Genomic DNA, 26908 nt, shown 5'->3' on the forward strand with positions numbered 1-26908 from the left:
GTATTTAAATATCAGCAAAGGGGTGTCTGAATATGTATGACCACGTGATATTTCAGTTTTTCTTGTTTAATAAATTAGCAAATATATATACATTTCTGTTCCTTTTTCTGTCAAGATGGGTTGCAGAGTGTACATTAATTAGCATAAAATAAGAACATTTTTTGATCTTACCAATTGGCTACAAAGAGTGAAAAAATTAAAGGGGTCTGAATACTCTCCACACCCATGGTAAGGCTACATTCACATGGCCGTCGGAGGACATATATACGGCTGCAAGCTTGCGGTGGTGTATATATCCCCCTTAGGCCAGCAATGGGTGCATGGTAACACTCCAAACACGGGGAAAAGATAGGACATGTCCTATATTTCCCCGTATTACAGCGCCATGTATATCTATGGAGAGGAGAGGGGTTACCCCTCCTCCTCTCCATCACTGCGAACATATGGCCGACGTGCCACGGCCCTGCGGGCATACGTTAGTGTGAATGTAGCCCAAGTCCAATGTGGGTTATTCCCAAAGGGTTCTCGCTGAAAAATAACTCTTACAATAATATTCTTTGGATGAGGGGGTGGTCAGCTCTTAGAGGTTGCCGTCATAGAGTATGATAAAAGAAAAAACACAGAAGAAGGAACAAAAAAATAAATAAAATCTGTCTTCTGGAAAGGTTTCACTATATGTCCTGTCTAGGGTTGCACGATGCATTGAAATCACGGTACTTATACAATACTTTAAAAGACAGAACGTTTCAATACTAGGTTTCTGTTGTTTGTGGTACTGAGCGACTTCCACAGACTCTACAGACTCCTTGTATCTGTGTGCAGGGAATCCTTTTGAGAGATGTGTTGGGGCAGCGGCTAGGCATGGACCGAGTCATCAGGGTAATATTATTATGTGTCCATGGATGGTGTCTACATCACCTAGGGCAGTGATGGCAAACCTTTTAGAGACCGAGTGCCCAAACTACAACAAAGACCCGCTTATTTATCGCAAAGTGCCAACACAGAAATTTAATTTGTGATTTATACTCCCTGTCACAGGTTTAATTTGTCACAGAAATTTAATTTGTGATTTATACTCCCTGTCACTTCTCTGTCACAGTTTTCATTGATACCAGCTCCCTGAGGCACCAATAAAGCAGAAAATAGTCACAGGTAGAGCGGTCACTTTAAAATAGCTCTGCACAGCAAGTCCTGGGCTGTCTGGGACTGCAGGAAGATATCTGGAGTAATCTCTGGTGATGGCCTGAGTGCCCACAGAAAGGGCTCCGAGTGCCACCTCTGGCACCAGTGCCATAGGTTAGCCATCACTGACCTAGGGCTTCCCCAGAGCAGACATTGGGCAGGGAATCCATTTATTAGATGTGTCAGGTTAGTGGCATAGTAGGGACCATGTCATCAGGGAGACATCACCATCTGTCCATATATGGAGTATCTACATCTCCCAGTGCTTCCTCAGACACAAGGTCTCTAATTCAAGTAAATAATGTTTTCCCCAGCCCGGGATTTGAACCCACAACCTCCACCTGCCATAGAGAGACAGAGCCTATCCACTAGGCCAGTGGTGGCGAACCTATGGCACGGGTGTCAGAGGCGGCACTCCAAGCCCTTTCTGTTGGCATCCGGCCATCGCCCCAGCACACCAGACAGGACTTCCAAGCAACGTAAAAGATGCTGCTTTCAGTGATATTTTAAAGTGATACTTACTTGGGACTGAAGGAAGAGGGAGAATGAGTAGACAGGGCCTTATTATCTTTGTAGGACTTCCTGCTGGCCCCATGATTCTCTGTGTACAGAGGGACACTGGAAAGAAGCTACAATGATGCAAATTTTCCCTCCTCCTTTCTACTGTGTTGGTGTCATCAGGAGGCCAATATGATTGAATATTGTTGAAAAACAGTGAGCAATAAGTTACGGCTTTACCTCGTGATAAATGAGGGGGGTCTGGGGTTGCAGTTTGGGGACTTGGTAACTAAAAGGTTCACCATCACTGCACTAGGCTATGGGCTTAGTGGTTATCTATAGGAAGATTTTATAGAACTAAGAGCTTCTCTGATACACTGACACAGGCTCCATGCACTGATATATGGAGAGGGATCTTTTCAGAGATTATTATTGATGATAATTGATGATTATGATGATTGATGATGATAGATATTGATAATTAATGATGATGATTATATCTTAAGCATATAATACAGTTAAATTAAATGACAAAAAGCCAAAAAATAAGTGGTCATTCAGACTAGGGTGTCCGCTGCCCATCTGCAAAAAATGCGGACGCGAGGTCTGTCTGATCATGCTGTATCAGTTTTTTTCCACGGCCGTATGCCATCCGTTTTTTTCACATATGCAAAAAAAGCTGATGGGTTTCTAATCTTCCTCTTGCCCTGCCTAGTTGGTTGCCTAGCAACATTTGAGAAAAAATACTCTGCATATGGATGTCATGCAAGTGCCGTCCATTTTTTTGTGGATCCATTGACTTCTATGGATGTACGTGGTCCACATGTGAGACAAGATTACGCATGCTGCAATTTTTTTCTCACGGTCTGCACAACTGTGAAAAAATGGACATGTGAACCGACCCATAGGAAACAATGGGTCCGTTTGCCATCTGCAAAAAAAGGATAGAATACAGACACCAAAAACACCAGTCTACATGAGCCCTAAATGATACTATTTAATATAGTATTTTATATTAACATTACCAGGACAACATTTACAATACATATCCTACACTGCCAGCACTAACGATTCTCCTGGCAAATCACTGGTGACCATTACTGATCGCATGTATTTCAATGGATGTTTCAAATGCAAATGTGATCAGACTGAGCCCCGCCCCCAGACTTTTGCATTGCATTTCTAAACGCAATGTAAATGCCCCATGTGACCGCACCCTAAACATTCAGATAATGCTTTTTTTCTTTTCTTGAAAGTATCGTATCGGTATCGAAATACTTTTCTGGGTATTGTATCGCGCTCAAATTCCTGGTATTGGTGCAACCCTAGTCCTGTCACATATCCTGAGAAGTAAAAAGAGACAATAACCAAAGCAATATCATTAATATATATTTTACTGTTAGAACCAAGCAATTTTTACAATACGGCTATTTACATGCATTAACATCACTTTGGGAAAGAAGCTGGGGCTGCAATAAGGCACGGGACAATAAATATGCACGGATGGGACAGTCAGGCTTCATCTAAGGGCTCCAAGACTTTTCCTCTGTCCCTCATAGATAATAAGGAGCGAGAAACAGGGGACCTGCCCGGGAGGGAGGGTTGTAAGAGCTTGAAGAGACGGAGGAATGGATGAGGACCACTCAAATCACAACCCAAAAACTTATACTTCATTGTATCTTGTACTGATAGCGAGTGGCGTATTACAGGGTGGAGGCTGCGTCCCGCTTCATTCATGTACCTAGAGAAATGTAAACAATTGTTTGATCCTAGACCAGAGTGGGAAATGTTCTGGCCCCACCGCTGGATTATACAAGCAGTCCAATAAAACCACCGATTACTACAGGTCTATACTACATCGAGAATACTTTATACACACCTAAAAATGTACACTCTGAGCCTGAGAAGAGAAGCTTCATATTCACACAACGTACAAAACTCCACAGTCATCTGACGTGTTCAATAACTGTGCGAGGAACAGGCTAAGCCACAAATCAATTACCCAAACATCTCCTAGTGGTCAGGTAAAGGACAGAAGGGTGAGCCCTATTGACGGTATTCACTGTGCTCACTGGTGGCGGTATAATGCCTGTCCCCGTCCACACGAGGTAGCACATCAATGAGAAGGACTACTACAGTCACAATCGGCTTTTGCAGCATCTACAAAAATTATCTGGCTTCAAAAGTATCCAGTATAGAAAGAAAAAGAAGAAAGCCCTTGGCTCATTCAAGACATGGATAGATCTAGTCTATTACTGGCAGCAGTAATTTCCAGGGCACACGTGATACTTGACTGGCAACGGCCATATAGATGCGGTCTAGAGAGGTCCGTGCTGTGGTGCTGATCACCCAGACTGGGCCACACAGGCAGTGAAGACAGAACCTAGTCCGCACTGACAGGAGGGGGGTTCAGCTCTCGGATGCCATGGAGGATTCTCTTCATGTGACCCACTTTTGTCACTCCCAGCTCCTGCAGAAAGAATAGATGTTATTATCTCAATCCCAATGCAAACGTAAGAGGAGAGGGGCAAAACCTTCAAGTAGCTGCAAAGCATAGTAATCATTATGTGCCGTTTTAGGTTAATATTTATAATTTCTATTCTTTTTTTTACATTAAATGTTTTTAGATGTGGACACAAAGGTTTAGCGTATGCTGCACGACACTGCGTATAAGTAATGTAATAAAGTGCCCAGTCTATAATAATTCTCTGAAACCCCAAGTTTACCCCATAGTACTACAATGACCATAATGCTAAAGGGGATACCGAAATCACTGAATAATGGCCATACACATCGGCCATCATACAATACAATACACACTTGGCTGGGCTGAGCATGCATGTACTCCAAATAGGATATCTCCAAAGAACATAAAGGATTGACTTCATCAGGACCATTCCTTTTGTTCTCAATGGTGATGGGATACCGATCAACTCATGGTGAAGTGCATTAGCTTGGGGAAGTAAAAAATGGGAATAACGCTGTATGGTCATTTGTGTTCCAAGTATAAGAAAGGCTATAAAAGTAATTTATTATATCTCTATCACCAGAATATGGGAACCGAGGTCATTGCACACAGATCCCTCTCACACGAACATTCAGGGGACTTCTATCCGATGCTTATGGCACCCGGCCACGGTAAAGTGAGTCCACACACACGTGTGCCACCGTACCGTGCAGCCACTGGGAAAAAGATAAAGCTCGCTCTATCTTTTCCTGTACAAACAGCCAAGTTGCACTTCCCCCTATGGAGAGGGGAGAGCAGCACACCCCCCTACGCTTCTCCAGCCTAATGCATGCTACACCCAGGTCCCAGCCCCGGCGTAGTATACATTGTGTGATAGTAAAAACCAAGTTTTTACTGCTTAAAATTACTAAGCTTTTGCAACAAATTGAAGACAAGTACATAACATTACATACAGTATAATACGTGTTGGAAGGTAACATAGCTCACTGCCGCTAACACAAAGCTGGCAAACATCACCATACACGTGTCTGTTAGGACGGCCGTGATTGTATGCATGCAGGTGGACTGCGAAGTGAGGGATTAAAACAGGTAACATTTCATCCCTGGCCACGGGAATGATGGGACTGATAATACTGAACAAGTAACATTGTGGTTGTGTATTGTAAAGGCTTAAAAGACATGTCATGCACTGGCTGAAGAGTAATGATCAATAGGGAGGCCAAATGGAAATGATCACATAGGTTTAGTAGTAAAGGAGTGAAGTGTAGAGCACCGAGTCAGTGATGGTACCATATTGTGGTAATGTGATGGCTGCACAAGAAAAGTTAATAGTTAGGGCAACGTGTTAGTAGACCATGACATACATAAATACATTAAGCACAGAACTTATAGGAGGTGCAGCACAGAAGCAGGACATGCATTCTGCTAGCAGGCAGTGCAATAGGCATAGACAAAGAGAGGAGACTCCACTTTGGGACTGACGTCTGTGAGAGATACCTTGAGGTCTCGGCGCTCCAGATGTAGGAGCTCACATCCTCGGATGTCATGGCGAGTAAAGACCTCCTTGTACTCAGACAGACTGAGCCGCTCCAACCATAGTGATACCTCCTCCGTCCCCCAAAGGTGAGCTGTCAGAAAGAGTCCCTTAGTAAGAAACCACATCCCAAAGCAGAGAAAAACCACTTCCCAAGATACAGATTACCCACAGTTCAGAGCAGAGACACCTAATCGCAAGGAAAGACACATAACTGATCCTTATATAACAGTACCAGAATTTCAATATCCACATGTCATTCTAGTCTGTAGATGATCAAAGAGCTAAAACGATCCAATGCATTAGTAATATTCAATCTTCAACCACACATTCAACTTGCTGGGTTTAAATGAGTTTTCCTTGTCCCAATGAATCTTCATTATATGAGAATCAGGATAGGAACAAGCACTTTTTTTAAACATCCGTTTTTGAAGACAATCCCGAATATTAGGTTTACAAGAAAATATAAGGATGTCATTATTTGTAACGCACTGGGTAAAATTCTGCAGAAATTCCACAGCAAATTACTTGTAATATTCAGCTACTTTTGTAGTGAATCCACTGGTTAATTTGTTCCTGTAATTTTCATCTTATGTGGACATACTCCTAGGATAGGTTTACACATTTTTTATGTTATAGTTGAAGTCAAAATGAGGAAAAAAAAAACAAGCTAAGGCTATATTCACACGAATGTATGGGGGGGGGGCGTATATACAATCCCATACACGGCAATGGGCGCCGTACTATGCAGCACACGTGGCCCCATACCATTCCGTAGCCGAGAGAAAGGGGGACATGTCCTATCTTTCCCCGGAATACGGCTCTGTGCGCCATATATTACTATGGAGAGGGGCAGTATTCCAATACTATAATTACAAGTAACGCCCTTTCACATCTGCGTTCAGGCTTCCGTTTAGTAGTTTCTGTTTTGGAAAGTAACAGAATGTAATTTAAACGGATGACTGGACGGATCCATCAATAGCCGACGTATGTCCGCCGTACTACCTTCAGCGGGCATAGATCGTGTGAATGTATAACCTAAATCAGTTCCATCTGCACTTTCATGATCCAGACGTGATTTTGACCGGAACGGGGTAACGAACCCTCAAGGCTGGGTTTCCAAGCAACAAAACCATAGTGTGGGAAACCAGCCTTACTGTGCCGAAAATCTGCTGTACCTAATGCATTACTCTGTAGCTACCCAGGAAGTACACATTTACCAGGTGGTCCCGTGCTGCTCCGGGTCTCTCGGTTTTTAGTATTTTTCTCCTTCTTGAACTTGTTCACCAGTCTGAACCGACTGCTACGTCTTAATTTGGAGTAATCCAGAGCACCCTAAGGATAGATTACAACCATCAGCTACACGAAAAACACCAGCTACATTATTGTGTCCATTGAATCAAGGAATAGCACGTGGACAAAAACATTGATTTAGGAATACTGATCAGTGGACCTGTCAAAATTCAGGTTTGGCTGGACACCAATTTTAAAACTCTCTTCATGTCCGGGTACCAAACCAAGACCGTGCCAGCACCGATCGCGGGTATTAACTGTTCAAATGTCAAAGATGCAGCGGTATTTAAATTCCTGCGGCCGTGTCCATGCTGGCACTAGGACGCCGGCATGAGGGGTCTAGCCAAATTAAATGCAGTTGGAGACTTTGATATCAAGGCCACAACAGACTGTTGTATGATTCTTAACTTTGTATTTTTGATTATTGAATTTATTGTACTGTTTATTATGATAAAATGCTGTCTGCACAATAACTTAAAGGACATCTACCACCAGGATGAAAGACTGTATGCAAATAAGCTTGATGGGCTCTAGGCTCCATTAACACCTATGGAGCTTGGAGCCCCTAAGGCTCATTTGCATACAGTCCTTCATCCTGGTGCTAGATGGCCCTTTAAAGTGCAAGGTGTGTTCTGTTCCCTTATTTCTGCTTCACAGTTCCCTTTATTCTTGCTTTTGCCATTACTTTATATGTAATTACTTGCAAGACCATGCCTGGACACTGTGTACAGACGATTTCCTGTAGGTTCACTAAAATTGTATTGGTTTTGTATTGTATCGTAAAGTGAATTGATTTCTGTTTAATAATATCCCCTACAATATAACAGACCTCTGTGTTGTAGTTGATAATTTCTTGGAGCAGTAACCAAGAAATGACACAAGTAACCAAATGTCTTTGTGTCTTATACTACCAGCACTCATTGGATAGTAGTACTGGCACATACCCTTAGTTGGTAAAACCCAGTTGGAAATGTATCCATACTTTTTCTTTTGTATCAGCAACAGAACAGCACAACGTAGCGGTGTGAGAAAAGATATTCCAATACTATAATTACAAGTAACATAGTGCCCGTTCACATATGCGTTCAGGCTTTCGTTTAGCAGTTTCGGTTTAGGAAAATAACCAAATGTAATTAAAATGGATGACTGTATCCGTTTTTTAATGGATGCCTTTAAAAGATAAGTTAAAAAAAAAAATAAACAGCTTATTAGTTTCAATTTGTCATTATTTCCTAGCCATCCATTTTTTTTTTATTCCTATGCTGTGGCCACTAGAGGGCGCATTAATTTACAATAAGAGCTTGTTCAGTATAAAGAAAAAATAAAACAGGATGGATTAACTGATGGTACAAACTGATACAAAAAAAGACCATCAGTCTTTAAATGCAGCAGTTCACATTCAACTCTCTGCTCAAGTCGCAGAAGACCTTATAGAAGATGTAAATAAAAACAGATGCCAATGGACATCATCATTGAAATCATCAGGGGAAGAAATTGATCTGTTATTCATCCATTACTAATTTTAAAAAAACGGAAATTGCTTAACAGAACCCTGGAAGCAGATGTGAACGGGTCCTAAAACAGACAAGTCAGGAGAGGTGATGGTTCCTCTCTAAAAGTAATATAATGAAATGCACAATAAAAGTACTTACTTCTTCTTCTCCATGCTCAGCGTTTTGGCACAGCCATGGGATATCGGCAAGTTTGCGCAGCTCTTGCTCAGTGCTACTGAGGGATGTCATCAGCTGTTCTTTGTGAGGAGGATCCAATAGCTTAAAGAGACAAGGGGGTGGGGAATATGGTTACCTTTGCTGTTGTCTTGCCTTGTGATTTAGTTTATCACCTATCAATGTTTTAATAATACCCCATACTAAAATCAGGTAAAATTATGAAAAGGCCCCCTACTCACCAACGCCATCTTTCCAGTAAGTAGGAGCTCTGTCTCGTTCAGTAAAGCTCGAACATTAGTTACCATTTCCATGACGTGAGTGCAACTTAGACCCTGAATCAACAAAGGGGAAACCATCAGAAAGCACATCATTGCTACTAATAACAACAAGATTTTATTCCATCAAAGGTGACATCTAGAAAAATCAGGGCATGTGGCCTAGGTATGCATTATAAACTTAGAGCAAAGGTTTAAAAAAGGGCCAGCCTAAGGGTCTGGAGTTAACCTAACATCAACATTATTGTTGGGGGAAGCCTCTAATGTCAGTGTTTTAACATTTATGGGGTCTCCTGACTCCTTTGATTTTGACCGATGCCAGTGTCCGTGGCTTCTTTCCCTCCCCAGAATGAGAACATATGCAAACCTGATAAAACCAATGTGCATGTTTGGGGTTGGCAGAGGTAACTGTTGGCTGACAAACTAAAGTGTATGCCCAACTTCCCAAGGAACCCAAAAGTGTGCATGTTAGGATATGTGGGTGAGCTTGACGTTAGCAGGAAAGGAACAACTAGCGGTTGCTAAAGTGCTATATCAGGTGCGCAAATCTTTTGCTATGCACTGGTTGGATGCTACCCCACAGAGACTGAGGGAAGTGAGGAGGTCGCTGAATAACACTATATGGATGGAGCTAAAGGGGAGCTGTAGGTAAATTTGAGAAACAGTGGGGTAAGTGGCTTAACTGTGCAGAGGTGGCTTCAGTGTATTCGCTACGGAGCTGGACATGGGTCCGACAGGGGGGACTAATGGGAATGTGAGTTGCGGTGTGTCTCCTAAAAATGAGAAGGTGCGGGTTGGAAGGAGATGGAAGCGTGCTGGAAGAGCTATAAGGGAGGCAAGAATGTGTTTCTTTAATGGTTTCTGGTAAAATACTTGATTGTGCCATTGTCATAAAGTGAAACTGTACCTTCTTCTGTGGTATATGCATCTATAAAGTGTTGCTTAATTAAAAAAAAAAAAAAGTGTATGCCCATTAGAAACCCCATTTCCAAATACTTAAAATTTCCATTTTCAAATTGGGTAAGAGATTGCTCTACTATTAAGAAACCACTTCTTTCTTATTGATAAAACTATAAAACTAATAGATAAAACATGGGGCATAGAAGGCCCCATGCAAAAACACGTTCTGGGGACGTATATATCCTCATAGAACTGTACTGTTATCTTTTCCCCACTCGCACGGCCCGCAATCAGTCGTCCCTATGTAGAGGGGAGGGGTGAGCAGCACTGATCCTTCGCCTCTCCAGCTGAATGTGTGCTACACACGCCTGTGTGCACGAAGCCCAAGAGTGGTTTCAAAGCATAGCTCAAAACTTTCTACACGTTCTATGCCATTACCTGCTTGGTAACAAATTATAATATCTGCATAACCAACAATAAATAGAAAAATTGTGTGTCTATGCAGGCTGAATACACTTTAGCTCCCTATTTTGGTAAAATTTGATGAGCGCTTGTGCACTGTCTATAGCCTGAGCCTGGCCATTTCACAAAGCCAGATCTGTGTAGAAGTGCCCCGGCGGCGCGGCGCAGCGCATCGCTGGCCGCTGGGATGTAGCAGAAGACCGGAGCACTTTGCGCCATCCTATGATAAAAGATTTAGCAGAAGTGTCTGATAGCAGAACTGTTCTAGTTGCACATGACAACCAATCAGAGCTCAGCTTTCATTTTATAAATGGCTGTGACAAGATTAAAGCTGAGCTCTGGGTACAAACCAAGAACTTCAGTATAAGTGAGAATTCCAAGCTGACAAATAGATTTAGGGAAAAAAAAAATGTTACAATCAGGGCCCTTTCTTATGTTTTCAATAACTGGTTCTTTGGCAAAGAGTGAGATTTTTCTGGCATATTTCCATACACAAATAACATAACATAATAATCCCATGACAATAGAAGTAGTCATTCAACTATAAATATTACACAAACATTAATCTAGGGACAACAACAAGTGCCCTTTAATTTCACTGTTCCCAACATTACTTTATATGTGAATAAGTGGCTTTGAGCCAACAAACACAGACCCGACTAACCCAGCTCGTAGCACAAATGGCCTATGATGACTAGTAGCAGATTGTGAATTGGAGCATGCAGTCAGTAAGGGTTTACCTCGGAGTTCTTGCTGTAGACCTTTTCCATGGACTTTGAGCTTGCATTGACAGCATGGGCAAGCTCCTGCTCCATACTTTCATGAGACACTGCTATTTCTTTTATGCTGCAAACACAGAAGACAAGCCGGTTTCTTCAGCATGCATCATTATAATATCACAAAAAACTGCAGTGCAGTTAATCCAATGTAGTTTCTGAACCATGGAAAATGTGTAGCATAAGGCTGGAAGTAGCTGACCCCGTTTTCTCTGAGTAGTGGCCAGGAGCTAGAACTACAGCCACAGCCCTGATTAAAGTAGAAGAGCTGCAATTACGGCTTCTAGCCACTACGCAAAGCATGGAGCAAAGCCATATAAGTAAGCAACACATAACCAAATATTATCTACTATTATTGTATATGAAACGTAAGGGTATATAAACATCTCCATACTGAATCTAAAATTCAGGCAAAAATCCTTACATGCTTGTTTTACTTTGGTTGAAATTTTTTGAAGGTAAGTTATAGCTGAGGCATATACATTTAAAGTAGATAATATTTGGGTACCTTACTACATGTTGACACTTAAAGTACATCTACCACCAGGATGAAGGCTTGTAAAGCAAGCACACTGACATACTCGTGTGTGCCCCCTCTGGTGGGATCTGCTCTTCTTTTTGCTTATTAAAATTATACAATTAAGTCTGAGGGGCTCATTTGCATAATTTAAAAAGCATTTAAAATGGAAAAAAAAAATTATTTGTTCATAAGAAGCTAAAAGAGCAGATCCTGCCAGAGAGGGCATGCACCAGTATATCAGTGTGCTTGGTTTACAAGCCTTGATCCTGTACTTTAAAGTGTTATTCGGTATTGTTGATATTTAAGGTGTTAACAAGTACATTAGCAATGTACGTAAAATGTTGAATATAATTCATAATTCCTTAAAAAAAGATGACACACTAAACTCTATGATATCCATGTGACAAACATTGGTAGATTTTGGTTTTGAGCTAATACGGAGTCTTTACCTGTGAATTAAGGCACCAGCCGCCTGGCCAAATCGAGAGACCTGGGCTCCCTCCTCATCAGACAGAGCTTCAGGGTATAGAGAGGTTGGGGACAGAGCAGTAGAAGTTTGTCGGGAAAGTTCACATTTCTGCTTGTCCTCCCAAGATTTTAATGTACTTTCAAAGGCCTGCAGGGAAAGGATGTGAGAAACATGGATGAACCAGGATTCATTAGAAAACATTAAAAAGAAGCAAGTATGTATACTATGTTAATGAGATAAACATGTCATTATTTTTCTGGAAACTTTACCCGGTCTCTGGTGAGTGTCTGTGATCTGTTTTTATGCACAATCCGGATGTAACCCGGAGGTTGGATCCAAGCCTCTCCATCCACTTGTACAGGAATGCCTTCATCTCCGATCACTGTGATCTTTACTGTTCGACACTAGTGAACAACATGACAAAATAAACTCCACAGAGCAATGACATTGAAGTCACTTTTCATTATAATTATTGATAATATAACCTCCCCCCCCCCCCCCCAAAAAAAAAAGGGAACCACTTCGTCCTAGGAGTGGCTTCTTCAGACAAAGGGACTGCAAAATGGAAGTAAAACCCTCTGCTCGAAGAGGATAGTCATAGGATGAAGTGGGTCCTGTGATCACCTTAGAATTTTTGGAAGTTCCAGAGCAACTAGCAAAAGCCAGAGCAGTGTAATTTTTTCTTTCTTACCCCGACACCCTGGGAGTCTATAGTCATTGAAAACCCCTTTAAGCATTGTGAGAAAATGTTTTACTTAATAGATAAGTCTGAAAAAATAAAAATCTCAGCTCTATTCTCAGATTTTAATAGAGTATTCTGTGTTACCTGTGCAATCCGATGATGCTGCAATTTGATAACCCTTGACACAGCCATCTGCATACTACCAAACACTGCAACAACTTCCAGGATCTTATCATCAAAGGACGGAGCTGCAAATGTCTAAAATAAATGAAAATAAATAGTGAGATTTCAGCCCCAATCCTAAATCCTGATTATAATTCACACATTTAACTTACATCGTCTTCCTTGTTGCCTCCCCAAAAGTTGGTGCCTCCAGCATAACTTGGAATGTTCAGGACAGCAATTCCTTGCAAGCTAGGCAGGGGGATGGGCACCCCATCACACTGCGGGGGACATTGGGGTAAGTGGAGGTAGACACGCACATCCACTGAGAAAGAAAGAGACAGACATCTAAAAGAAGAGAGACAGACACAACCAGTGTTAGGGACAGACACAGAAACATGCAAGATGGAGATAAACAGAACTAACAGGGGAGCCAAACAACATAAACCACGGTGCAAACACAGACATGCAGCATATACACAACACAGAGAAAGAGATAAGATGACCTCGTCAGCTCTGCTTTCTGCCAGAAATGAGTATGGAGTCTTTCATACCTTCTACAATCATGAACGAAACACTTTACACGTCCCACTGTAATATCCTAACACCCCACTATTAATCCTAAGAGTAATGTGCAATATTATAAAGAGATTTTGGTTTTCTAAAGATTCATAGATTTCTGCTACTGGAACCTTAGTACTGTGCGCACAAAAATCGGCTTGACAAAGCAAAGCTGATGTAGGATCCGATCTATTGTGAGGCATTTGCGGTGTAACGTAAGGAATAGTTTATGTGTTTCCAAACACGTCACGCACAAACAACCCAACGGTGGAAAGGTCACAGGAGAAGAAAGTTTATAGGGAAAGACACAAGAGGAGACAGATGAGAAAGTACATCCAGATACAAACCTCTAGAAGAACCCTCTGCTCCAGGTTCTTGTACGTCCTCTGTAGAAGCTCCTTGGTCCCTAGCACTCCATACCACATCCTATTCTTTGTCCGACTTCTGTCATTAAAGAAACATGAATAAATATCTCCAACAGAACTTAAGGACAACAGGGTTGACATATTTTTCAGAATATTGACAAAGGCTTAAATGAGATTATCCCATTTCCAGATACCTTTTAAAAGCTAAGTTTTATGAAGTATCTGGAAATGGGATAATCTCCTTCTGAAAAATATGAAATGGTTTCTGGTGGACGGCTGTTCTGCTTTGAAGCCGTTTCTTACCTACACTTCCTCGGGTGCTCATCCCTTTTATTGTTAAAATCCAAAGAGATTTTTGCATCCAGCCCAATCCCAAAGTAATTATTCATCACACATTTTTCTGTGTAACAATCCCTGCAGGACCGAACAATATAGAAGCATAAATTATTCCAGTAAGAGTTCACACACACAAAATTTCATTTTATTTATTCTCTGTTAAAGGGATTGTAACAAGTATTATCTTTATCCTCTATTACACAGTATAAGATCAGTGGGGGTCAGATGATGAAAACTGCTGAGAACAGCGCTTGACTACATCCAGCATTCTAAAAGATCGTAAAGGAGAGTGCTGAGCTCAGAAATTTCGGACATTTCCATCGAGCATAGGACTCATACCTAAACTGATTACGCGAGAACCGCACCAATGTTTTCATAAACTACGGGGGCCATTCTTGTGATTTGTGCGGGTCCCAGCAGCCCCCACCGATAAAATTCTTAATACAACATCTCTGAAAGGGTTGTCCGTGACTTTATTAAAAAAAAAAAAAAAAAAAAGTGGCCGAGAGGGGGATGGATGCAGCACAGCTTCTGGAGCGATGGCATAGCGGGACGCCTGGAGGGCGCTGGGTAAGTAAATGTTTATTTTTTTTAAGCAGCCCCCTCCTGACCACAATTGTTTTTTTATACAGTCTTGGACGACCCCAGGTGCATGGAACTGATGGATGCGAGTTATGTATGTATTCAGAAGCTTTATCAGCACCCTAATAATGGGTGCTTAAATAGGTTGGGCACTTGTAAGAAAGTAATTACAATTAGGGTAAGACCATTAACCTAATAGGGTCACCCATATTCTACTTGCCCTCAAACTTTCTTTGTACTCTGTAGTCCTGACCTACCAGAAGTATGCAGGCCCCAATGTCACAGGAAGTTCTGCTACTAATGGATCACATGATCCACAGACCAAAGATAAAGATTACACAGGTAAGTACAATATGGGTAACCCTATCACAGTACCTTGGTAAAGTGGCCAACAAATTTAAATGAAGGCATCTACAAGCTACGTTTTTTTTAACATCTAGGGACACGTGGCTAAGCTACTGTTATAAAGTGAGGAGATATCAAAAATGAAAGATTAATGATTAGGAGACAAATGAGGCAAGGGCCTGCTATCTCCCACTAAATATATTTATCTAGTAACGGCAGTAGAGTCTGACAATTTATCTAATCTACTGCAGCTTAGTGTCAGGATTATGCTGAAGATTCATACGGTGGCAACAGCTTGTAAAAATCCACCCCTCATTGATCACAGCAGTAATTTCTACCTCACTGCGCTCTTATCTTCCTTAGATATTGTTATCGGCACCACTTACAAGTTATCAGGTTCAGAGCTGAAGGAATCAGCGTTCATTAGGAGACGGCTCATTAGAGAGTTCACTGGTAAAGACGCGCTCATTCCTGGTCTCATATCTGCAAATAACAAGAGAGGCTGGGTTACCAATGTTATTCCTGCTATAGGCTAAACCTGACAAATGTAACCTCTATAGTGCATGAGGTCCTCCTACAGTAATCATCAACGCACATAATCCTTTTGTTCTCCTGCTAAGAACCATACAAGCAACTAACAGTATAGCGAAAACAGCTATGTGATGTATATGGCCTGATTGTTATATTTCGACAGATGTCTTACTTTGATACACATGGTCCCCTTGGGAGTTGGCATTCGGAAGGGATGCAGTGGCCCCGGCAGACAGGCTAACTTTGCTGGAATTTTTTTCTCCCTTAGAACCTAAAAGTACAACAAAAGTATTTAAATAACCACTGTTACAATACAAACTTTAATATAGCAATGAAACATTTTTGTAGAAGGGCCACCGTCCAAATCATTAGAGCCCTTGTAATGGAAAGGCTTCAGTCTAGATAACAAGTGGCCTATGGGAGGCTTCTGCAGAATTTTCCTTGTTAGTAAAGACAATAGGGGAGATTCCTCAAAAGTTTCTAAACATAAGACTGTAAAATCCGATGCAGTTTAATACTATCTAGTCTAACTTTTAATCTCCGACTAGGGTTGCATTAAAGCAGAACACTTAATCTAAATTCAGATGTATTTCCATGAACACCCCGTTGTGAGTCTAGCACCGTCACTACAGTTGTGGCCCCAGTTGAAGTTAGATGGAGCCATAGCTGTAGTTACTCCATTTCTCTGTAACTTACAGTCACTACAGGGACATGGAGCCATCTGCCCTGTTTACAGACAACGCTGCACAGCTAATAGGTACAGAGGTTGGGTCAGCTGTCCATGATGAACAATTGTGGATATCCCTTTATTAAAAAAATGATAGGCTGCCACTGAAAATGAAGATGTGTATCATAGGCATCACTAAGCATTTGTATTGTATATGTGTTATATTCTACACAGAAATCAGACAGTTGTAATCACCCTTAAATGCTTCATCAAACCCCTCAACCATAAAATAAGGAAACTTACCTCTACTTGATCCCCTTATTCTTGGCAATGCATTCCCACTATGTACATTCACAGTATTCGTAATGCTGTGCTCTTTGCCATCTTCAGTAGCAAAGGGCAAGATAAAATCTTCACTGCTCGGAGTCTGGGCATTCTGCTCATCAACAGCTAAAAGATAGTATCCAACAGCATGAATGGGACATTAAGCAAAATTGTATAATGAATCTCAATTCATGATGGAATGATTCCTAGAACGAGTGTGGAACATTATACTTTACACTGGGGTATAAATGTGTGCACCAAACAATAGAGTTTCTAGGTTGTGCAGCAAGAGGAGAGCCCATCTCTTTGCCACTGCCGGGGTCACCGTCCTGCTGATGTACAAGTCTTAGGTTCACAATCACCCAACAAATGAGCCATGTACACATGCCAACAGCAACAAATGTGCCACGTAAAGTTAATTTGCTCAACTATAGGCATCTCTGGTCCACCAGATACTGTCTGTTATGGATTATAGTAAATGTTTCCACATTGGGGGACCCTTCCCCTTTATCAGCCCCACAGAACATAACAAAATAATTGTAATCCAAACCCCTTCCTCATTAATTTGATATTTTAACCTACTATATCATAATTAGGTATGAACCTGCATATATTTTATTCCATATGGAATATCCTTTGCAGAGCATAACCCTTTGTGACTTACCCTTCTCTGCCTGCTCTATGATCTGTCTGATGGCCTTCTTAAGGCTGTTGGCCCTTAGCATAAGCTGCTCCCTAGGCCGAAAAGTTTGTTGTCGACCCGGGGAAGGAGAGATAGCTGGCAGACATGCCGTGGTTTCAGAGGACTCCTCGCCCTCTTCACTTATTGTAGGAGGGGGCTGAGAAAGAACTGATGTAGCCTGAGACTCTTCATTTAAGGTGTTCAAGAGAGAGTCCAGCTTCTCCCTAAGAAGATTACACTGTAAAACAGAAAAACGAGAGATAAGGAATCATGACCTTCAGTTTTCGAGGCTGTATACAGCAGTTTTAGCCAAATTTAAGTTGTGTCCACATTGTTTGACACTTTGAATAAGGTCATATATATTCATAATACTTTCTGCCACACCACTTCTGATTCCCCATCTCTACAATGGGAGGAAGATCTTTTAACCTAAACAGAACATGACTTGAAGGTTTAGGTTAAAATAATTTTTTTTGTTATTTAGGGGACCCTTTAGCTGCCATTGCCCTACAAATAAACTACAGGGCCAGATATATCCAATAATAACAGATTTTACATGGGAGAAGAGACGCACCTTTCCCGCCATGGTTTCAGATTCTTCACAACTCTCGGTCATTCTCTCATAGGCCTTCCCAACGCGTGCAACAAAATCTTTTACTGTTTCACACAGGACTCTGAGAAGATGAAAAAATATGGAACCAGTGAATAATAATCTATTGGTTTTCGTATGTATCATAGTAAAAGCATTTTCATAATAAATATTTAAATAGTCCCTTCATATTCGTAGCGCTTTAGAGATCACAGGGTACAAAATAAGAGCAATAACAAGTGCAGATGAAACAATAGGAATGGTCCCTTCTCACAAGAGCTTACAATCTATGACATTTTGCAAGGAGATGTCTTTCAAACTAGTGGGTATCTAAGACACCTTTGGAAAAAAAAAGGACTTTAGTAAATGACATATGAACTTGCTCCGCTATTCTGGTATAGCCTGAATATTGTGATATGGGTGTTGCTTTAAAGCCCAATGTATCCCATATACATTATATGGTTAGCAAGGCCCAACACATCACCTTATCATGTTCAATAATATTAATAGTAATCTTTAGTATATAGCACCATCAAATTCTGCAGTGCTTTACAAATCATAGGGGACATATATTCAAATATAATATTGCATTACAGTCATATGGTACAATAGGAGTGAGGACCCTGCTCACAAGAGCTTACAGTCTATGAGGGATGACACAAGAGGTATAAGAGCTTGTATAATGGTCCAGCCATTCAATTTAATATCCCTTTCTATGTCTAATATTGTCCCCCTTACTAAAAAATAAAATAAAGAGGACAACACAGGTTTTTAACATTCCAGATGTTGCTTACTTTGCTGATGAAATAACCACCGAGTGCTGATCGGAGCTAAGAATCTGTGATAAATGAGCAGCCACAGAGTCTTCATAGCCCAAGATTTGCTGAACCTGAATAGGAAACAATTCTCTTGTAAGGATCTGACTAAACAGAAGGAAGGATTAGTGTAACTACAATCTGAGGTTCTGCATGGAAATCTGCTGTGAATCCACATGTAAAACATACAATGCAGTTTTTCCTCTCGACTTTGCTGCAGTTTTGATAAGGACTTTGCCTCCCCCACGGAGAAAGGATGAATCAAATAGGAATCTGCAGCTCATATCAATATTCATGAATGTGTGCAGGGGCCATACAGGGGACAATAGTAAACCCTTACCTCACAGTCCTCACTTGGGTCTGTGGATACAGAATTATCTGGGGGCCGAGCTGGTAGTTTTGTCTCATATACCATGATGCTCCACCTACAATTTGAGCAAAAAATTGGTGAGCAATGCCAGTCCAACACAATGCAAAGTTATTTCTATAAAGGGGTTGTTCTAAGTTTAGAAGTTATCCGCTATCCACAGGATAGCAAGGTGATCCCAGGACTCCCACTGATCACGAAAACAGGACCCCTGTGATCTGGAGATCGGATGGAGCAGCGGCTGATTATGCATCCTGACGCTCCATTCATTGACTATGTGAGCCCCAGAGACCAGGGATAACCTCTCAACTTGGGAGAACCCCTTAAAAATGTACCTGAAGCTTTGAAGCAATTCATTTTTATTTAGAAGTTTATTTAGGTAATCAAGTACCTTCCCCCCGAAAAAAAAAAAATAGCAATGTTAAATTCCTTTAGCTCACCTATCCAGCATTTTAGTGCCAGCTCTCTCAAGTTTTTCCAGAATCTGTGGGAGCTGAGTGTCATCATCACAAGCAGAGCCCCATCCAAGAACACGGGCCAGATCATTTCCAGTGCCCAAGGGCAAGACTCCCAACTGGCACTATTAAAATAAAGGGAATAAAATACATCATCAGAACATGCACATATACTGCAAAATACCGTATATACCGGCGTATAAGACGACTTTTGAAGACAGAAAAATCTTCTGTCTTCTCTGGGGTCGTCTTATACGCCGGTAATCGTCTTATACGGCGGCGGTCGGGTCCCGGTGCATGGAGAGGGCTCACGGGCTGAGCCCTCTCCATAGGGCTAACCGGTAACACCCGCGATCGGTGCTAGCACCGATCGCGGGTGTTTGCACAGCGATGGCTGCCAGCAGCCTCAAAAAGCTGCCGGCAGCCTCAAAAAGACATCGGGGTGCATACTCACCCTCCGTTGGCCCCGATGTCCGCGCGGCTCGTCTTCCGCGCCGTCTTCTTTCTTCCGCGCCGCTGCTGACGTCATACTAGGCGCCGCCCCGGGGAAAAGCATGGCGGCGCCTAGTATGACGTCAGCAGCGGCGCGTCATACTAGGCGCCTGCAGGGGAAGATCAATGGCGGCGCCCGGCAGAAGAAAGAAGACGGCGCGGACATCGGGGGAGCAGCGCAGCACATCGGGGCCACCGGAGGGTGAGTATATAAGTTTTTTTTTTTAATGCTGGGCTGGGCTGTGCTGTATACTACTGGGGGCTGTGCTGTATACTACTGGGGGCTGTGCTGTATACTACTGGGGGCTGTGCTGTACTGTATACTACTGGGGGCTGTGCTGTACTGTATACTACTGGGGGCTGTGCTGTACTGTATACTACTGGGGGCTGTGCTGTACTGTATACTACTGGGGGCTGTGCTGTATACTACTGGGGGCTGTGCTGTATACTACTGGGGGCTGTGCTGTATACTACTGGGGACAGTGCTGTATACTACTGGGGACAGTGCTGTATACTACTGGGGACAGTGCTGTATACTACTGGGGACAGTGCTGTATACTACTGGGGACAGTGCTGTATACTACTGGGGACAGTGCTGTATACTACTGGGGACAGTGCTGTATACTACTGGGGACAGTGCTGTATACTACTGGGGACAGTGCTGTATACTACTGGGGACAGTGCTGTATACTACTGGGGACAGGCTGTATACTACTGGGGGCAGGCTGTATACTACTGGGGGCAGGCTGTATACTACTGGGGGCAGGCTGGGCTGTGCTGTATACTACTGGGGGCTGTGCTGTATACTACTGGGGGCTGTGCTGTATACTACTGGGGGCTGTGCTGTATACTACTGGGGGCTGTGCTGTATACTACTGGGGGCTGTGCTGTATACTACTGGGGGCAGTGTTGTATACTACTGGGGGCAGTGCTGTATACTACTGGGGGCAGTGCTGTATACTACTGGGGGCAGTGCTGTATACTACTGGGGGCAGTGCTGTATACTACTGGGGGCAGTGCTGTATACTACTGGGGGCAGTGCTGTATACTACTGGGGGCAGTGCTGTATACTACTGGGGGCTGTGCTGTATACTACTGGGGGCTGTGCTGTATACTACTGGGGGCTGTGCTGTATACTACTGGGGGCTGTGCTGTATACTCCTGGGGGCAGTGCTGTATACTACTGGGGGCAGTGCTGTATACTACTGGGGGCAGTGCTGTATACTACTGGGGGCAGTGCTGTATACTACTGGGGGCAGTGCTGTATACTACTGGGGGCTGTGCTGTATACTACTGGGGGCTGTGCTGTATACTACTGGGGGCTGTGCTGTATACTACTGGGGGCAGTGCTGTATACTACTGGGGGCAGTGCTGTATACTACTGGGGGCAGTGCTGTATACTACTGGGGGCAGTGCTGTATACTACTGGGGGCTGTGCTGTAATGGTAATGTTGTTGTTGTATGCCTTATGTTTATGAGCGACAGTTTTCCTGCTATATACCTGCATGTCATAAGAATTTACATTAAAAAAAGGACCATGTTAAATTCAAATCTGTTTTTTTTTTTAATTTTTACTAGTGTTTTGTATGCGTTGGAAAAGGGGTAGTCTTATACGGCGAATATATCTTAAACTCTATATTTTAAACAGGAAAGTAGGGGGGTCGTCTTATACACCAGGTCGTCTTATACGCCGGAATATACGGTAGATGCTTTTAGGTATTGAAAGGTGTCTGAAAGTAACAATTACAGTGTATACCTGTTTATGCAGATTAAGGGCATCTATTTCAGAAAGGACCCAGCCCACGCTACCATCACCGCCACACACCAATATCCTGAAGGTGTCAAACTTTTGAAACAAACGTAGTCTGGACAAAGGACAATAATAGTGCATTATTATTATATTCTTTTACTCATCTTAAACGGTCTGAAAATAGAAGTATAGAGGAAAAAGTGTGCAAAATCCACTGGTTCTCACCCTAGATGAGGCCCTCCATTCATCAGGTCAAACACTTGAGCTGGGTTCAGCAGCTGCTTGAAACGTCGCAAGAATTTCACTCCTTGATTATCCCCACTCTTAGAATTTACAAAAACTAGTAAAGGACTGGTGCAGGAGGGCGGGCATGTGGCCTTCCAGAAGCCTGCAGTGGACAATAAAGAAAAGAAATGCATTGCAGTGGTTTGTAAAGAAAGCCATACATTGTACAGAGAAATATGCTGAACGCCTCTTCCCATGACTTATCTATAGACTTTTATGGACATTGTGGCTGAGCATTCATATATAGGAGTTGCTGACAAACTCTTCTAGAAGCGGATTATCTTCCAAATCATGGAAAGATTGGCAGGAAGATTTTAAATGCCCAATTTTAACTCAAACCCTTACACTGACAACCATTATAGAAGATGGCAAAATTGGGGTTTAAGCCAACATAAATCAAATGTATGATCTCTCTACATTTACAATAATAATTATGTATATGGTGCTTTATAAGATATAACATGGACATACCATCAGAGTCGATGCTGTTGAGGGCTGTTGGCGGAATTACTGACACTTTGCACTGTCCAAGTGGACACTTTTTTGGCAGAAGTTCTTTACAAGAGGAGTGTACCTGAAAGATTTAAAGATAGCTGGGTATTACATGATGGTAATAGTAAAAGGTCATGTTAAAAATAAAATTCAAAAAGCTACTGAGTGGTGTAACATCTCACTGTGATATTACATCTGTGAGGCATCACCCTGTACTCTGTAATTGTATGGCAAACTACACACATGGGGTATGTTGTGTTTGACACTCGGTTATATTTTGGGTAATTGTTCCCCTCCCTTCCTTTCTCTGAGAAAGTGATAAGACTTCTTATCACCCTCTTCTGATAACTTTATCAAGAGCAATGCACAAATTATAATTACTCTTACACAATATCGCAACGCTGGTTAGATGATGCACAAGACAGTTGTTTTATGGGCAAAGGCCACATTCATGGACATACAGTAAATATCATATGTTTATGACACCAGTTTTCCAAAGAACAACCTTCAAGAAGTTATTCCCGACTAGAAAAACTTATATTCCAAAAAAGGGAAGCTGATATGTCACTTTATCAAGAACTATTTTGTGTTCAAGTGAATGGGGATCAGCTCCAATAACAAGCGCAGACACTACACAATGTATGGACAGCAAAGAAGAAGCCACAGTGCAGATTTGTGAAGGTAATGACTTCCAACAATTTGATCTTTATGACCTATTCTATGGATCAGTCCTCAGTAATTCAACCCTAAAAAAATCCCTCCAAATTTTGGGAAAAGGAAAGGGTGAACATTCGGTGGAATTTTTCTCTTCCATCCATTGCTAGGTTTGGTGTTTCCTTCTCTCAACTCACCCACAGATAAAACCAGCATTACAACTTAACGTGCAAAAACACCCATGTAAAAGGAGAAGCCAGAGAAAACATAAAAATAAAGCTGCATAATATGATGCACACATGAGAAGTGATCCTGTCACTTGACACTCCATGTGCCTCTCTGAGCCGGATGTTGAATATTTACTTAATATTTTCGCTTACCTGCACACAAACAACATCTACACAGGTAAATAATATTAGAATCGGCATTACAATTGTTTCACAAATAACTTTAAAGGGGTAAAAGAGTAAACCCCATGTATATACTCGCTACTGTCAGGGCACTATTTTTGCATAGTCAGTGTTTTCCTTGCCCCCTGCTATGACTAAGCTCAGACAAATAAAATGTTTATGCAATGAAAGTTAAAGGGGAAGTGCGTGCAGAATAATTTTGCTTATTCTTTGTTAGTTACAGGCAATGTTTATAGAAGCCTTGGTCCATGGAAACAGTCCCATGTGCTAGTTAGATCCCACAGATTGAGCAAAGTGCTGCGGCGGAAGTCCTTGCATCATACATAAATGTGATGCAAGGAGTCTGCTGCCCAAACAGCAGTGCCAATGTTGGAGTTGCTGTCCTGCCAGCAAAAAGGGACTCCTTGCATCATAATTCTGTGTGAACTGTATCAACATTTTAAGAGTAAAAGATCTGGACTGCACATACACACATTAGACATTACTCTATTACCGCTAGGCTACATTAACGAAACAGAATCAAGGTACTTAGTTACATTTTGATCAAATTGCATAAGCCCACTAACCACTTGGCGGTGACCTCATTTTAGTGGGTCCCTATGCTACTGTACTAGGTGCAGTTTCACGTGGTGTCCACGGTTGCTGCAACACAGAACCAGCAGGGTCCAAGACCAAGCAGCGCCTTCCCTCCAGTACCCACACTAGCAGGCCGCCACACAAACAGAGGACTCCTTGCAGTACTGCACCGTGTGAACAGGTCTTGCATGCTCAATGAATGCTCAGTATTAACTGTGCTCTGTCTGTGGGATATGACCAGCACACGGGTCAGTTTCCATGGGCCAAGCACATTCATGTGAAGTGGGCCTAAACCTTGGCAGTTTTGTATCTATGAATACTGCATTGAGAGGGTGACTACACTACGTAAATACACCTCTAAAAACTGTTTCCTGCACCTCAAAAGAAAAGCCTGATGGTGAATATGTATTATACACCATCAGCATTTATAGCTATTACTCAGGGCAATCTTCCACAGTGTCTTACTACCAGAGGCTTGCAGCAGAGTTTTATTTCTTCTTCTTCTGGAATCCCAATGAGGGAGAGAATCCTTCCCTGTACAGCAAGTGCTTTTCATTGAAACTCAGCAACACAGTTTAAGACACCCTACATAAAGATAGACTTACCGCCGCCTTGCACCACAGGCACTGCCAATCCTGCAGACGGAGGACACTGCCACATGTCTTCTCACACACTGTGCATTTCGCACTTACAGGTAAATTACCTTCCAGCCACTGGTGCGGCATTGACACCTACAGAAATGGTAGCAGAGTCATCAGTCTATACTATACAGATCATTGCCTCATATATATAATACCAGATAGATATATCCCATCAAAGAACAGGGTAAAGAACAATAGAACATGACATCTGCAGCAATAATGTAACAAGCTCTGGGAACAGAAATAAGAAAATATAGAAACCCAGAGATGGGAAAGTAGAAATCCTAAACAACAAACTTTGTAGTTAGTAAACTAAACATTACCCTCAGCCAGTCCCGGGGCAATTGGCAGGTCAGTCAGATCAAGCAAATATCTCTCAAACAGATATATTATCAATTATGTTCAACACAAGGTGATACTTATATTCAGTTCAGCATGACCATGAATACAAATCCCACTAACCCCATCCTCATCCTCAATGATGTCCTTTCCAATCGAAGCCAAGGTGGTCCATTTGCAATTGTTTGTGGCCCTCACTGCGCAGCGTCGGTGAGACTTAAACTTGCAAACTGTTTATGTGAACAAAAAACAGAAAAAAAAAAACCCCATGATAAACAAGTTGTAAAACATTAGTTAACAGTTTCTATTTTAGGATTACTCCAACATTCGGTCTGTGTGTGTCACTATTTAGAGTAATATTTTTCTGTTCCTTACAACAGTCTGGATAAGTTATCTTTCCCCATATCCAGAGGATCTGTCTGACCCATTCCCCATGTCTGAGGAAATAAGAATTGGAATTTTCTCTATCAAATATATCAACTATAAAAAGCTAAAATGGATTACATAGCCCTTCAGATAAGGCTGTGTTCACACGTTGCGCTTGAATTGTGTTTTGAATCTAAATTCAAGCGGAGTGTAGAGGAGCATCTCCCAATGGCACCTGTGTTTAGACGCTGTCGTGTAAGCTGTACGTGTTTTAGAAGTGAACAATACAAAACAAGTGTTGCTCGTTCCAAGAATGTAGGTATAAACGCATCCTTCCCAAGTGCTTTAATTGCGTTTCTAAAGACAATTCAAGCACAACTTGTGAATGCAGCATAAGGATCTGCAGGAAATCAAGCACATCAACTACCAGTTGTTCCAGCTGGATCTGTCAGAAGTTCTATTTCTAAGTTATTCCTCATACTACCCCATCACAACTACCATTGAAATGCTTCAGCCATTTGCGTTGATGCATTATGAACCAAACATAGCTTGAGAATGCTGCACTTCCACCGATGCAGAAACATATCTTGTTTAATCTCTGAACCAAGTGGTTTTGCTGAAAAAACATACAGTCCCCGGTTATGTACAAGTTAGGTTCTGAAGGTTTGTTCTTAAGTTGAATTTGTATGCAAGTCAAACTGTATATATTTTATAATTTTAGTTCAAGGCAAATTTTTTTTTTTTTGACCCAGTGACAATTGGAGTTCCAAAATTTTTTGCTGTAATGGGACAAAGGATTATGAATAAAGCTTCATTACAGACACCTTACAGCTGATCATTGCAGTCTGGGACAAAAGTAAAGCACCCAGTGAGCAGAGGGGTCCGCCTTTAACTAGGGGTCACCTGTAAGTTAGGTATCCATAAAATTATGATAATGAGGCTCTCTCGCTCCTGTGGCCGCCTCAGCGCTTCTCCTCTTACTGTAATTTATGCACTGCCCCAGCCTTGTCCTGCCCAGCATAAGCTGAGAGTACATCACTGTGTTGTTCCTGACAGGCAGAAGTAATCAATTGCTGCACCATCCCCCAGCTTCTGTTTAAGAGTCAGGTTGGTTAGTCCTGTCTGGACAGTTCAGGAAGCTCATCGAAACACAGCAGTCAGTATGGACCCATCTTTCCCAAGGTCCTGAATTTTATAATTGTTTTTTGAGCAAAACCACTCGGTTCAGGGATTAAACAAGATGTGTTTCTGCATCAGTTTAACTACTGCATTCTCAAGTTATGTTTGGTTCACAATGCATAAAAACAAGTGGTAGATTTCCTATAACCAAACATGTATGTTTTGTCAATAGGGAGAGGAGAGCCACTGCCCGACACCTGCTGTCAGCTTAACTT

General features: G+C 42.0%; 1 protein-coding gene across 3 annotated transcripts in view; it reads right to left on the minus strand.

Annotated features, from left to right (window-relative positions):
* Window positions 1–3056: 3056 nt before the first annotated feature.
* The window catches only part of DGKD (diacylglycerol kinase delta), a 49894-nt gene continuing 26042 nt past the window's right edge, over window positions 3057–26908 (minus strand). Inside the window, exons 6-30 of one of the 3 annotated variants that reach the window (XM_072143183.1) lie at window positions 25272–25378; window positions 24774–24899; window positions 22508–22610; window positions 21977–22139; window positions 21758–21866; window positions 19495–19634; window positions 19028–19112; window positions 18667–18761; window positions 17858–17957; window positions 17266–17521; window positions 16581–16727; window positions 15783–15881; window positions 15466–15562; window positions 14120–14230; window positions 13799–13892; window positions 13064–13171; window positions 12873–12986; window positions 12316–12450; window positions 12027–12193; window positions 11022–11127; window positions 8884–8976; window positions 8627–8746; window positions 6902–7016; window positions 5645–5775; window positions 3057–4150 (exon numbers count right to left, since the gene is read on the minus strand). In XM_072143183.1, coding sequence (XP_071999284.1) covers window positions 4064–4150; window positions 5645–5775; window positions 6902–7016; window positions 8627–8746; window positions 8884–8976; window positions 11022–11127; window positions 12027–12193; window positions 12316–12450; window positions 12873–12986; window positions 13064–13171; window positions 13799–13892; window positions 14120–14230; window positions 15466–15562; window positions 15783–15881; window positions 16581–16727; window positions 17266–17521; window positions 17858–17957; window positions 18667–18761; window positions 19028–19112; window positions 19495–19634; window positions 21758–21866; window positions 21977–22139; window positions 22508–22610; window positions 24774–24899; window positions 25272–25378 — 3008 coding nt within the window. In that variant the 3' untranslated portion in view covers window positions 3057–4063. Of the gene's footprint in view, window positions 4151–5644; window positions 5776–6901; window positions 7017–8626; window positions 8747–8883; window positions 8977–11021; window positions 11128–12026; window positions 12194–12315; window positions 12451–12872; window positions 12987–13063; window positions 13172–13798; window positions 13896–14119; window positions 14231–15465; window positions 15563–15782; window positions 15882–16580; window positions 16728–17265; window positions 17522–17857; window positions 17958–18666; window positions 18762–19027; window positions 19113–19494; window positions 19635–21757; window positions 21867–21976; window positions 22140–22507; window positions 22611–24773; window positions 24900–25271; window positions 25379–26908 lie in introns of all 3 variants that reach the window. The other 2 variants (XM_072143182.1, XM_072143184.1) reach the window with 2 other exon arrangements.

This window comes from Engystomops pustulosus, chromosome 3 (assembly GCF_040894005.1).
Source record: "Engystomops pustulosus chromosome 3, aEngPut4.maternal, whole genome shotgun sequence".
NCBI lineage: Eukaryota > Metazoa > Chordata > Amphibia > Anura > Leptodactylidae > Engystomops > Engystomops pustulosus.